At 37.8% G+C, this 15,282-nt stretch overlaps 1 protein-coding gene across 1 annotated transcript; it reads left to right on the top strand.

The window, feature by feature from the left end:
- Positions 1-1,374: 1,374 nt before the first annotated feature.
- On the top strand, positions 1,375-13,792 carry LOC121511965 (immunoglobulin-like domain-containing receptor 1). Its single transcript, XM_041790899.1, has 9 exons — positions 1,375-1,594; positions 3,503-3,673; positions 4,581-4,730; positions 6,316-6,435; positions 6,822-6,968; positions 7,512-7,634; positions 7,755-7,936; positions 9,317-9,946; positions 12,730-13,792. Exons 1-9 carry the CDS (start codon positions 1,549-1,551, stop codon positions 12,766-12,768), a joined length of 1,608 nt encoding a protein of 535 aa, XP_041646833.1. The 5' UTR covers positions 1,375-1,548; the 3' UTR covers positions 12,769-13,792.
- The last annotated feature ends 1,490 nt before the right edge of the window (positions 13,793-15,282 follow it).

Here is a 15,282-nt window from a genome sequence, read left to right as displayed (position 1 = left end):
AATAAACTGGCCAGGTGTCTGTTCACAGATTGCAATGTTTCATACACTATATAATGAAATGTGCTGCCAACACTTAAGAGTGTGCATGTACGTAAGTGTTTGTGCCTGAAGGCCTTAGAGAAGGACAGGATGTGGGAGAGAATGAGAAGGAAACACAAAGTGGATTTTGGCTCAAGTGTCCAGGAGAGAAAAGAAAAGCTCTGAAGTGCTGCAGGTGCAGAGTGGGCTTAGCCTACAGACAGTTTGAAGGACCTGGAGGAGCTCTTCAGTACAACACCAAGGTGTTCAGATATGCAGATGGACTAGCGGTGAGTTTATTATGAAGGGGTGCATATTATCCAAGTCTGGAGAATTTCCTCCAGGGAAAAAACAGTCTCACAGAAATTCAAGAGTCAAAATGAGCGCTCGCTTTGATTTAAGCAAGTTTATGCTGACATCTGGTGGTTGAATTTAGAGTTACAGCCAAGCATCAGAATGTAGGCATTTGAGCTGTGCTCATTGTTACATAACATTAAAGTTTCCTATAATGTGCTAAAGACAAACATATCAAACATGTAAATGTAGGAGCATGAAAGTGTTTTGCCTGAGTTTCTAAGCCTTTTCGCCCTCAATCTGTTGACACAAGCAAACAAAAAAAGACACCTTGAAAGGACAACTGCTAAAAGCAGCTAAAAGGTTGCTTTATGATGTATCTAATATGAAAGTGTAATTTTGGCAAATAAAAATTAACAAGGTCCCTTGAGCCCAGCTTCATTTTGTTTTTTTGGTTGCTTCCTTTTAACATAAAACTGGAAAAGAACAACTTTTGTACTCAAAAAAATTACTGATTTCAAAATGTACTCTAAAAAGTACAAGTCTTCAAAAACACTACTCAATTATAATCACTTGAGTAAATGTAATTAGTACGCTCTTTCTTTCTTTCTTGTTTTCTTTTTTTCAAGACTTAACCTTATAGGCTAAAACGTCATAATAATGGATAGTTCATACAGAGATCTAAGTAAGCACCTCTATTATGTTAGGACTTTGTCAGTGAAAACAATTAAAACCGATGTCTTATTTTTCCAAGTGGGTCCTGGAGAGCTTAGCTTTTCCATGTTACTCTTTGATTATGTAATTCATAATCGTTGTAAAGCTTCTACTTCTAGTAGCATCACGTTAGGAACCACCAAACACAATAATTTTTACGTTAAACATCTTCTACAGAATAAGACAAATGTTTGTTTACGTTCTGATGAGTTAGCATTTGCATGCCCCCCTCAGGAATAACCTTTGGGAGTAACCTGTTTCTGGGTATTTTTGTACAGGTAGTGACGTCATGAAAAATGCACCTGTTTCGGGGTGTGGCCAAAGAAGCCTGTTGCAGTCTTAGGTAGATACTGTTCTGACAAACACAGAAGACCAAACGATGAGCGCTTGTTTGTAGATTAACGGAGGAAACAAGACATTTTATTTTCTTATTTATTTAATTTTTGTTTTTGGAAAACATTTTCTGTCAGCAGAGGAGATTTTGACCTCACGTTTCTCTCGGAGGTGTGTTGTGTCGTCATCATGAGGAGACTACCTGCTGCGATACTTTTGTTGTCGCTTCTCAAAGGTAAATTCACGTTGACTTTATATATGGCCTATGTCGTTTAAATGTGAGTCGACCAAACATACTTTAACACTGAAGGTCTAAAAAGCGCGTTTGAAACCAGCTAAACTGAAGGTATCGGTCACATGACAGGATTTGTTTATTTGACAAAGAGTCACATTGTGTTAGAATGACATGTTTATGGTGTGAAACTTGCTTCTTTTTAAGGCTTAATTCTTTTGGGGAAAAAAACATATAAATACATATTCCCCGGTTTATCGTTCGTATTTCTTACACGCGAGGACTTAAAATTTTTAAGCTTTTTAGATGGGTTACGGTTGCCCAATAAGCCCTTTAACCAAAGCTGTAACCTGCATTTATTTTAACCATATTTAGTTTATTTTATGGAGTTTCCGTGGCCTGTTCACACTCAACACGCAACAGGTTTCATTCCAGTTTCATTCCAGTAAACGAGTGTGTGCTTGGTAGTTTCACAGTAAGCCATTTCCTGTGTCTTTGTCTGTGACACCAGTTTTTCTGGTTCTGCCACTTTGAAAGGAACTCTTCAGTGTGAGGCATCTCACACATTGTTTCACTTTATCACATTTTTGGAAATACGTAATCTTCTGTTTCACTAAACCATGCTCCTTCAACAGCGTGTAAGCTCTATTTCTTCTACTCAGAGACAGAAACACGCATCAGTCAATCTTAATTTGTGTAGCAGCAGTTCATAACAAATGTTATCTTAAGACACTTTACTAAAAGAACAGGTTTAAGAAGAAACTGAAATGATTTACAAAGTCCAGCATTAATCCAACAGGAGACCCAGAACCAGACTCACAACAGCCGTCTTTTAAAGCTGAGTTGGGGGTCAGAGACTCAAACAAACACAGAAACATCAATGAACAAGGAAGATTAATAGCAACAGTGGTCTCTATCTGTAGTATTAGCAGGAATAACGATGTATGATAAAAGTCTGCTTGTTCAAAAAAAAAAAAAAAACATGCTGGGTTGCCGTAGAAGTGGATGGGTCCTAAAAAGCCCAGAGAGTGGGTGCTGTTTTTTTTTTTTTAGTTTAGTTTAGTTTAGTTTTTGCCTCTTTTCACTTTTGTATGCCTCCTTAATCAATCATGTAAATATTTTTCATTAAAATCATCTCTGTTTTTTTATGCTTTATTTTCTGGCATCCAGACATTTGTTCACTCCATGGCTTAGCTTTGAAGTTTGGAATTACTTTCCTAATAGTTTAGTTCAGTGTGCCCATCCATATTGTGAATACCTCCAATATTTTTTTTTTTTAAGAAATAATGTTTACAATTTAAAAATAATTATACTACGAAAGCACAAATAAACTAGAAAAGCACTCAGACAGCGCAGACACTATTTCCCAATAGTGAAGAATCCTTTAAAAACATTCCTGGATCCAGCCCGTGATCCGGCTCACTCCCAAAATCTAATCAGTTCTTCCTTATGCCATTTCTTACATTTCCTGAAAATTTCATCAAAATCCGTCCTCGACTTGTTGAGTTATGTGGCTAACAAACTAACAAACAAACTAACTAACTAACTAACTAACAAATGAACAAACCCACCCGATCACATAACCTCCTTGGCGGAGGTAATAATAAAACTAATTTTTGTTGCTTTGATAAGAGTGGTTATTATTCAGGTTAGATATGAAATATTATCCAAGCTGAACTTTACAGTAGATCAGGATTTTGCCAACATCTATGGGCCCCCCATTTGACTGGACCCCAGGAAGCTCTCCCCTGTATCCGCCCTTATGGGGGGCCTTGATTACAAGAGCAACTATAATGATACTGAAATAGAGAGGAGTAATAGTGGTATAGTAGTTAAAGTAGTTACTATAGTAGTTACAGATTAGATGCTCTTAGATTCTCTAACATTTATAATTATGGAATCTCTCCACAGTGTCAGAGTGTATTCAGGTGAACGTCCCCCAGACAGAGCGCAGCACTGCTCTGTTTGCCTCAGTGATCCTCCGCTGTGAATTCTCCACCTCTGCAAACCTCCAAGATGTCCTGGTCACATGGAGGTTCAAGTCTTTCTGCAAGGACCCTGTGCTGGAGTATTACTCCACAGGTAAGACTCAGTCAATACAAAACGGAGAAAAAGGTGGTTTTATAACAACAACACATTACTTCACATTCATTGATCAGTCATTGTTAGTATAGCACAAATGCATCATAAATAACATCTTCCTTTAGATAATAGCAGGCTTAAACCATTATTTTTGTTATATTATTTACAAAAATTAACATTCAACATTAATCAGTGAGGAATGCACAGTATTATTGGCATAATGTCAGTAAAGGCAGATAGTAGCTTTAAAAGATGCAAAAAAGTTTTGCTAATAACATTCAACATATCTGCTGTATACACTGGCAGAATGTCACTTTATGTGAATCATTTGGTTTAAGAGGTTGAAGCAGAACCATGAATATGTGCGAAAAATGAGTGTAAAAATATCCACAGACTGGCAAAATCTAATTTTTTTCATCTCTATAATTAATCCACCATGAGCACAACCTTTATATACATTTAGCAGTGTTAGAGCAGCCTCAGGAAGAATCAGACTCATGTTGAACAGTCATCTGCTGAAGCTGCGTTGTGATGGGGATGTGAGGGAAGCAGAGAAGAAGTTTCAGAAATCATATTAACAACTAAGCCGATAAGCAGATATGAAAAAAGAAGGCATAGATGAATCTCATCATAGAAAAGCTTAATCCAGTGGTTCCTAAATGCTTTAGCGACGCACACTAGTATGCCTTGAGTGAAGTCTAGGTGTGCCTGGGAATTTGTACAACCATACACTATTACTGCAACTGTGCAACAACCCAAGGTACGGGATGTTTTAAAGAGGTTATTTTCTATGGATATGGTATGCCTTGAGATTTTGGCTTCATCTTAGCTGTGCCTTGGGCATAAAAAGGGGAAAACTATCGGATGAATCCATTGTTTGAATAAAAACTTTGCCTATGGTCTTCAGCGTACCAGTCTGCTCTACAGCTGGGACAGGACCCCTCCAATGACTGTCCCGATCGACAGCGCACAGTACGCACTGTGATCCAGAAAAGAGGAAGCAGTGAGCCGACGCTGGGAGCAGAATACCGTGAGAGGAAGATCACCATCCAAAACCGTGAGTTCAGACAGACATTGTATCATTCAGACAATTTGTCAAATCAATGACGAGAAAAATTCAAACCTTGAGGTTCAGCGTGGCTTTGAAGACGACGACTGTAGTGTTTAAAGTTTGCTTTAAATGTAGCTCAACCACTGCTGAAAGTTAAACAAAGGTGTGCAGAGTCAGTTCTGGCATTTTAGATTGAGTTTAAGTCCAAGCCACAAAATTTTTATCTTTTCACAGCATTTTCAACTTTTCTGTTTCATTTCTTAGTGTATTTCATTTCCTCTTAATCTTTTACTTGTTTTTATTCTTTGTTAACCTCAATTCATGTCACCGTGACTGTTTTTTATTGTTATTGCCATCCTCTTTTAAATGCTTGTATCTCTTTTGTTGCTTCTCTTCTTCATAAGTTTGCTATTATATTTATTTTCCACTCCCATTTTAGTTATCAAGGGATTTTATCTTGATTTTGTCCCTTTAATTTATATTTTACTGTTTTTTACTGGCCCTCGTTCTAATTGTTTTGGCACATTTTACTGCCTTTTATTGTTTATTTGTGTTGTTCCTCTTTGTTTCTATTTAAAATTGTCACATTATCTTAAATTTTGGTCCTCTCGGTCTCAACCTGTGTAGCTGGGTTCCTGTGTTGCTGAGGTTGCTATTGTTTTTATGGTACTTATGATGTCAATGTGATATCTGCATTCAGATAATGTCTGAGTTATATAGTACCTCATGATGCCTGCACTCTGACTGATGTCCTGGCATTTCATCGTCTGGGTTCTTTATTATTTAACCTTAATTTTATCCAGATAAAACTCAATGAGATCAAGATCTCTTTTACAAGGGTGACCTGGCCAAGAGGTCAGCAGCACACGTCATAATGTCTTATGATGCTGTTGGGCTGCTACCTTGGTCAGGTTTTTGTCTAGGTTCTTGTCTGGGTCCTGCTGATGTTGTTTGGATGTCATTGGTTCTGCTGTCCTTGTCTTTTGTTTGGGATTTTTTGCTCTGTTCCTCTGATTGCTTCTTCACATGTTAAAGCACTTTATCAGCCCTTGTTTCAAAAAGTTCTATACAAATAAAGTTATTCTTATTATTTTTATTAATCTGCAGACAAAATTTGCATCTCTTTTAGGTCATATTTTAGTCATTTTACCCTTTACAGTTGAAGTATTGGCTTATTTTACATAAGTACAAACATTGTAGTGAAGTTCTAAGAATAAATACCCTTCAATTGGAGGTCATTACATCTAGTCAAAACATTTAATGAAATTAGCAACATTTGAAAATAATTTAAATGTGTTTTACTGTCAATACTGATAATCATAATCCTTAATGATCTAACCTTTATTGATAATACCAGAAATTTTCTAGCATTTGGTTGAAATATGAGACAACACTAAATTTTTAATCAAACTTGCATATCTTTCTTGAATTGCAGGGAAAAATGCAGAGTTTCTCATCTTTACCATTTCAGTCTTGTGTTGTTATCATGAGCTAAGCGTACTTGTAGCTCACTATTGCTGTCTTTTTCATGGAGTGAGGAACATTTATCTACATGTTTTACATTGATTCTGTTAACACTGTGTTTGAATAGAGGCAGACCTGGTGATCAATGAGGTGATGTGGTGGGATAATGGAGTTTACTTTTGCGCTGTTGATGCTGCTGGAGACACGACTGGAGACTCTGACAAAGAAGTCAAGCTCATCGTTTACCGTAAGAAACAAACATTATTTCGATATCTCTCTGATTGTAATTGCGATGTTTTTTAAATGTCTGTGCCATTGTTATTTCTGGTGCTGCCTATGCTGGCCAGAACACTCTTTTAAATATGTTTTTTAATCTCAATGACTTTTTCCTGGTTAAATAAATTCTAATAATAAATAAATAAAAAAAAAAACAAGAAAAGAAACAGTCCAAAATCTTTCACTGGTTGTAGAAGAGGCTTAAAATTGTCACCATTATCTATCACTTCTTCTATGTATTTTAACCTAAATGTCAGCGCCATTGTAGGTTGACCCCAGAAGAAGATCAAACATTTTGATCAAACCAGACGTCTTGTCTTTTGACTTATGTCTGTGTCTTTTTCTGTCCTCCTTCAGACTGGCTGACAGTGTTGTTCATCATCATCGGTGCCCTTCTCCTCATCATCCTCTTCTCTATCTGCTGCTGTCAGTGCTGCCCTCATATATGCTGCTGCTACGTCCGCTGTCCCTGCTGCCCTCAGCAGTGCTGCTGTCCCGAAAAAGGTAGAGTATCTTGAGGCATTCATATAAAATATTCCTCTTGTTGCTTTAATGCTTCAACACCAAAAAAGAATAAATACTGCTGAGTATTAAATGTATTATTTCAGCAGCACTGCTCATAGAAGAAAGTGAAAACACAGATTTCAATAACGTGGTCCTGCATTAAGTCAGCTATAGCACATCATCAGTATAAACATTAAGCTTGCAAAGCAGATGGATATGCCCATTTACGTAATTCCCTCTGGCGAATCCATCTTGCAAAGCTCCTGTCTGAACAGTTTGGGCCTGGTTAAAAAGTGACAGGACCAATCAGCGATGCGGGGCAGTACTTTCGGGCGCGGCGGTGTCTTGACGTAAGCAAGTAGCAACAAGAGGCTGGCGCAATTATGGCATAAGGCATTAGCGTGGATGCTGCTAAAGCGCCAGTTTTATCAGAACTTGATGACATATCTTTGTTAAAAGAAGAACAAAGAACAGCATTGAGTTGTTTTCTTTTCAAAAACGACAAAAGTCGTGTATTTCCAACATCCTGTCCCTGTCTTTCAGCCGTCATGCAGCATCGTATGATGAAAGAGGCTCAGAGGGCGATGGCTCCCTGGGTCGGAGGACAGCCGGTCTATGGACCAATAAGCCACGCCTCCTCTCAGATGAACCCGCTGCTTTATGCAGGTACACACACATGCACACACTCCATGTCACTTAAAAATGTTGGACAGCAACCCCATGGAGTCTTTAATTTTCTTCCACAGATATTTACTGTATAAATCAACTTTATTTTTGTCTTTCCAGGATCTGTTTCAGGAAAAAGCATCCCCATGAAGCCTATGCCCCTCCCTCCTCCTCAGTCTTCAGCTTACAGCATGCCCCCTCCCAGCATCCATGGCAACCAGACACCTGCCAGCACTAATCAGATGCTTGACTACCTGGAAAGCCAGGTGAGGGGGATGGACATGACCAGTCCTCTGCTGCAGGTATGTCACCTCCCGATATCTCATGTTGTTTTTATGTAAACAAAGACAATTAGATTATTTTGTTCCAACTGTTTTTATGTAAACACCATGCTGCTTCCATCCCTGTTGTCTTTGTTTAAGTATGGAATTACCTCCTACAAGGCTGAATAAATTACTCACTGTGGTATAGCTTTGGTATGTATGGAAGAGTATTAGGGCCACTGAAAAAAAAATTTTTTGAGACAAATTTTTTTTTTTTTCCAATTGTGAGAAAAAAGTCAGAATTCTGAGATTAAAGTCAGAATTCTGAAAAAAAAAGTCAGAATTCTGACTTTTTTCTCACAATTGAAAAAAAAAATTTGTCTCAAATTTTTTTTTTCAGTGGCCCTAATACTCTTCCGTAGGTATGTGCATGGGTAAACTATAAGCAGTGTAATTTTAGTTCATCCTAACTTTTAAAAATAAAATAAAATATTGTACTGCAGAAGTCCCACACCACAGCTAGCTTAGTTGCCAAAGTAAAGTTTTCATGACCGTTTGTATTTATTACTTATATAATGAATACACCATTTCGTAGTGGTGTCCGAATTCTGAGTGAGCATTGTTATTCACTATATAGTGCATTCGTTCTATCCCACAATGCATTGTGAAAAGTAGTGAACAACCGATGGTCACTAGCCCAGCAGTATTTACCATAATGCATCGCGATTGCTGCTCTCAAACATGATGGACGAACGAGATGAGCACAGGAACATATATAAAAACTTTTTTTTTTTAATGCTTTTTTGTTTGTTGGTTTTACCAAATCTGTAAGAAAATATTAAGGGTTCAAAACGGAGTAACTTTCCCCCCTATGATGGTTACAAGACATGACACCATCATCTTTTTGCAAAAATAAGGGATAATACACAAAAAAATGTATATTATTTTGTCACTATAGAGACAACTTTTTTATCTATTAATGTTATTTTTTGTGAGAATACGTTACATTTTGTATCAGTTTTCAGTGAAATTCTACCGTTAATTTTGATCCTCAGCCGTTGTCAAGGAAATTTACGAGCCATTGCTGCTAAACGTTTTAATTGTGAGACGACGATGACATCATCGCCCGCGGCTGTGGTAGTGTCCGAAATCATTTTTGTGTTTTGCAGTTGAGTCCACCATATAGTCCACTATATGCTGCTCTCTGTACAGTGGATAGGGAGTAGGGAATGAGTGTGTGGTTTCATTTCTTTTAGTCTACTTACCAAATCCATGTATACTGACCTTGTTTTGTCAGACTTTGGCACAGCTGTTGTATTTTTTTATTTTACTGTAAAGTTAAGGTCGTGCCTTTGCATTACTTCTTTGTTTGCGTTCACTCCACTGTCTGTTTTTACCGTGGTGCCATCTTCTCATCAGTCACAGGCCCCTCCACCTCAGCATCTGCAGCAGATTCCTCCCCCACAAAACCTTCAGCACATCCCCCCTCCTCCTCAGCACATTCGCACCAACATCCCCTTTTCTCCGGGTCCCCCCAGCATGATCTCTGCCCTCGATGACACCCCAATGGAGCGCCGCATCATCACACTACCACCAATAAGAGAGACGCAGCCGGGCAGAATCCCACCGCCTGCACCCAAAACTCGCCCCCCAAGCTCCAGCGAGAGCAGCCGCAGTGGATTCGGACGCCCTGACCGAGGAGCAGCTGCCAGGCGATACCCCTCTCCCACCCGGTCCAGAGGGATTCCCAGGAGCTACAGCGAGGAGTCACTAGATGGGCGAGGTCACAGCAGAACACGAGGAGGCATGGATCTACCCCGCTCCCGGTCCAGGGATGACGTGTTTGACAGCAGGTCCAGAGGAAACTACTCTCCCCCTGCAACCCACCGCTCCAGAGGAGGGTCCTGGAGCTCTGATGATGAAGGCAGCAGCAGGAGAGGAGGTAGAAGAGGAAGAGCAAGAGGAGGAGGCTGGGTCGATAACCCTCCCAGCTACTCCGAGTACGAGCCTGGGCAGAAACCGGGAGCACGAAAGAACGAACGCTACTCTGTAAGACACACACAGCTTTAGTTAATAGACACTTTCTTATGCACTTATATTGAGACAAAAGCACAAATACTCAAAGATACACATCAGGAAAAAATAAACTTGTTTTCGTCTGGTTCTAATGTTTGAAGGTTTGTGATTGAATCAACATTTTCTTTTTGATTTAAAACTATTTTTTATTCAGGTGTTTGTGGAAATGACAACTGGTTATGAAAGCACAAAGGTGCAGTGTATCAGACAAATTTCCTCTTCATCTTTAAACAACAGAAATCTGATATTTTAACAGGAAGAATTAGGTAATCAGTATTACTATATTACCTTTTTACTATACATTTTTACTACTATACTATACTACTATATTACCTATATTACCTAATCTACCTTTTTAAGTGGTCACTTATAGAATTTAACCTGGCAAAACCAATGAATCAGCCCTATTCCATGTCAGTATTTAGGCAAATTCAACTAGTAAAGCTTTACGTTGAAACTTTTGTCCTGGGTCTTAAAATGACCAGGACAATCAGAATCATTTGAGGAGAACGAGGCATTAGATTTAGGCAGAGTTTAGCTCTACTGCAAAACAATAAACAATGGGGGGGGGGGGGGGGGGGGGGGTGGGGTGGTGAAGTGATTAGTCGTATGAAGCTAAAGTGGCAGTTTTATAAGAACTAGTTGACATTTCTTTATCAAAAGAAGAGTAAAGGAGCAAAGTGAAAGACTTTGTGGAAGAAAATGTTTTTGCTCTTCTCCCAGCTTGCTTCAGTAAGAGTTTGGTTCACCAGCTAGATCCACTGGCAGTGAACAACAGTAATGGCTTCCTATTATGTAGTTTACATCAAGGAGCTGCTCATGCCTACTATGTCATATGTTTTGTTGCTCAGATTGACAGCATATTTGTCCAATCGCCCTCTGAAATTATTCTGAAAGGTTCTGCCCTCACCAAACACAGACTATGGGTGTTCATTCAAATGGATGTGAAATATATCTCATGCAAGTTACAGTGAAGTAGTCTATCTGTTGTCAGGTTATGATAAATTAAGATCACTCAAGATTTTACATGCATGGAGGCCTTTTCCTACCATGCTCCTTACATTTTGATACATGAAGTAGGTACCAGGTACAAATTATGTGATCAGCTTGCCAGCCATGGAACAAGGCAGAGTTGCTTTACTTTTTACACCTGGCATGACTTAACATCAAGCAGCAGTAGGCCTGCCCACAGAACTGGCTGCCCCCCTGAAAACCCCAAGAGACAGGGTTCCCCCCAGTTGTGATTTATAGATGATGTCCCTCTGTTTGTTGGATCTGTAGCATTGGTGCTAGCATCCTGGCTAACAGTTCCTTTCTTTTGCTGAAAAGTGTCTCAAGCTATTATTGAGCAAGAATGCTGAAGTTATTCAATCATTCTACCTTTTTAACCCAGTTCACCATTTTTTTCTACCTTTTTTGCGACTGCTTTTTTCCATTGTTAACCCATTTTTTGCCCCCCCCCCCGTTTTCCACAATTTTTTGTCACTTCTGACCTTTGTTTTTGCTACATTTAACCAGTTTCTGCAACTTTTTTGGGACTTTAATGCCACATTAAACCCATTTTTGCTTATTTGGTCCAATTTTCACAGATTTTTGCCACTTATAACCAAATATTCTTGTTTTTTAACCCTAATTTTTGGCTGTTTTCACCCACTGATTTTACTTTTTGCCCCTTTTTTCCATTTTTGTCCCAATTTTAACTACATTTTTGCCATTTTTTACACTTTTTGCCAACTTTTACTCATTTTTGCCACTTTTGACCCATTTTTGCTGGCTTACATCAATTTATGCCATTTGTCTTGGTAATTTTGACTGATTCGCCACTGTTTTTGCCACATTAAGCCTAATCATATATTCTCCGCTTTTGTCTTTTTTTCAGTCAAATCTTGTCACTTCACTTTGCCAATTTTAACAAGATTTAACAAGATATTTTTATCCATTTTCAGCCATGTATGCTGCTTTTTGCCCATTTTTGCTGCTTTTTCCTACTATTCATCCCTTTTTGCCAGTGTTTTCCCACTTTTGCCACTTTTTTCACCCCTTTCCGATTTTTGTGCCATTTTTTGGCCACTTTTTAACCAGTTTTGTCCCTTCTTTTTGACAGTTCAACCAATTTTTGCAACTTTTCACATATTCTTGCTAATTTGTTCAATTTTTTTCTCAATTTTTACTGATTTCCGCCATGTATAACCAAATTTTCTTGTTTTTAACCTTATTTTTTGCTGTTTTTCCACCCATTTATACTGCTTTCACCTCTTTTTGCCATTTTTGTCCCACTTTTAACTCCATTTTTGCCACTTTTTACACTTTTTTTCCACCTTTAACCCGGTTTTGCTGCCTTACATTCATTTTGCCAGTTGTCTTGGTAATTTTAACCAATTTGCCCCCCTTACGGGCTTCCTTGCCCAGTAGTAAAGAAAAGACTGGTTGACATCATGCCAAGATTTATTATAACTATAATTAAAAATCAGGATGATCTTATCAAATACAGATTTCTGAACCCTGAGTTAAAGCATAGATATTCAGTTAAGAAATAAAAATCAAATATTCTTTTTTTATTTACCTTTTTGCAGTCTGACAAACACTGTATTCTTTTGTTTTCATAGCCAGTTACAAACCTTTACATACTAAAACCAGAGAAACCTTATTTTTTAAGTTGTGTCTTGGTCTTTTCTGGAGCTGTGTAAACAAACTAACCAGTCTGAGTTATGCTGAATGTCGGTGAATTGAATCTAAAGTTAGTATGTTTTTCTCAGGACAAGAGTTCTCGCAGTGGCACCAGCGTCGTCATCTGAGCCTCTCCAGCTGTGAAACGCCCTCGAGCTCTCTGTCAGAGAACAAACACACCACAGTAGAACTGGTAAACGTTTAAAAGCCCCATTTTATGTCAAGAAATGAATTATGAAAGAGCTCCTAATTGGAGGTAAAAGCTGGCTGAAGGATGCATGAAGTGTTTGATTGGATTATTAGAAAATTAGAAGTGTGCATTTGGTGATGTTTGATGTGAATAAGGAGAGCAGTTTGGCTTTGATTCTTTTAAATAGTGATTAGATTGAACTGAGTACTGTGATGAACAGATTTGTGTGACAAGACTGCCTTCTGCTGGTTTGTCAATGTAACAACAGATATGCTATAGAAGGAGATTTGAACCAAAAGCCATTTTTTACTCATGGTTTTAGAATAGAGTTTTGGAAGCTTTTTCCATTCTAAACCATTTAGGTTATTTTGATTTTTTTATTGAAGCCATAATCAATAACCGCTATGTCTTTGGCCAGTAGTAAAACAAACCATGTCAGGTTTTGTAGCATCAACCTACAGTTTATAAACCCAGATGTATATGAATGGTGTATTGTGAACAGTGAAAATAGTTGTTAGTTTTTTTTTATTGTACATAGTTGTTTTTCCACACTTTGTGGCTGTGTTGAAATGGATTTAATGTATTTGTTTTGAAGGAAAAGGTGTGTCCCATTAGCCTCTGTTTGGATAACTTTAGATAGCATTTGAACCTTTGTACATAAGATGAATGGAGTATTTACACTTGCTGTCTGTAAACAAAGTGTGTAAATAAGTTATTTACAGAATAATGACGTAGGAAATGAGGTGATATCAACAATGTTACAAGAGTAATGTACAGCATTAGTGCTTCATACAGCACTGCAAGTCTGTTTTTATATTTTCCACTTTTTGCTTCACAATTACAAACCAAACAAAAGAATACCTTTCATATGAAATTATATTGCTGAACCTTTCATTAGTGGTTTTAAGGATATGTTTCCTGTTTTTATACTTCACACTGTAAAGCAACTGTTAATAATAAACATTTTTGGGTTTTAGAAAATGTCTTTTGTTTTAATTTCATACTTTTATTCTCACGTCTTCTCAAAACAAAATTACACACAGTTTAAACTTTCTAACATTTTATTCATCAGGCTAACAGTCCACTGTCTGCCTGGTTAAGGTCTAGCACTGAAATGTTACAAATTCCCTTTTTTGCAAGTTGGACAGCGTGCGGGAGTTTTCCATGAACTATTCTCTATCACACTGTCTTACCACTCCTTTTGTGGATATGCAAATTAATCTTTGAGTGTTTTGCTAGTTTGGTCATCTGTAGCTTTTATTGTTGAGAAATACTACTTTATCCATCACGTTGTATGGTTACTTATTTCAAGTCTTCAAAATTAAAAAATTAAAGAATCAGAATCTGAGTGCTGGATTAGCTTGGTTGGTAGAGCAGGCGTCCATATACAGAGGCTGGAGTGCTCAGTGATCTGGTGGTGGTACCAACTCCTGGTCTCGGTGCTGTTTGGTCTATGTCTTCACCACCTTTTCTGTCTCTTCAGCTTTTCTTGTCTGACTAAAGGCAAAAGCCCCAAAAATAATCTTAAAAAGAAAAATCAGTACCTACCAATTATGTAGAACCTTGGAAAAATTATGACAGCACTGATAGTCTTTAGGATTTTTAATGTATTTGTTAACACGATAACGTGTATTCACTAAATAATCTTTAGTCATTAAAGAAATTTTTTACTGACAAAGTGAAAGCAGATGTACAGATGCCAGCACAACATAATTTCACCTGTGTATATTTATATATATCGCATGTACTACATATCAGGATTGGAATTTAACTTTTTGATCCTCCAACCACTGTGGCGGTGGATTCAAATATGCACCTGTCACACACTTTTTTTTTCTACCAGCCTCTCTTTTCTAACTAGCAGCATTAATGAGGTAAACATAAAAATCAAGGTTTATAGTACTCAAGTTATAGGATGTTTTAAAGAGAGGGTTGTTGCACAAATAATTTAAAGTTTCACTCATTATAAACTGTGTGTTTTGACCAATTTGTCCGGTACTTGTCCATGAAAATGTTTGCTGTGCTTCCCACAGGGGCACTATAAATCCATAGGCATTTTCTTTCATTATAGGTTTAAAAATTGCTACAGTATAATATTTTTTGCACATTTTCTGCAGTTTCACAACAATATTCAGACTTTGTTTAACTTTCTTGAACTCTCAACAAGCGAGACATTGGTTCAAACTCACCTTTAGATATACTACTTGCAGTAGAGAACTACTCGATGCGGAGTAAAAAAATCAAATAAAAAATATCCCAGCACAAAGCTGCCTGTAAACATTTGACAACAACTCTGACACAGGCAGGAGGAGGCAGTTTTCCTGTTCAGTGAACGTGCAGGTCTGCTTGCTTTGCACATTAAGTCAGTAGAAACAAGCAGAAAAAGGGGTTTTATTTATGCCATTTACTCTAAAATCACTGAGTTAGGTTAGGTTAGGGTACTTTTATTTAC

The sequence above is a fragment of the Cheilinus undulatus genome, linkage group 1 (genome assembly GCF_018320785.1).
Source record: "Cheilinus undulatus linkage group 1, ASM1832078v1, whole genome shotgun sequence".
Classification (NCBI taxonomy): Eukaryota; Metazoa; Chordata; class Actinopteri; order Labriformes; family Labridae; genus Cheilinus; species Cheilinus undulatus.
This window is presented reverse-complemented; position numbering and strand designations above follow the sequence as displayed.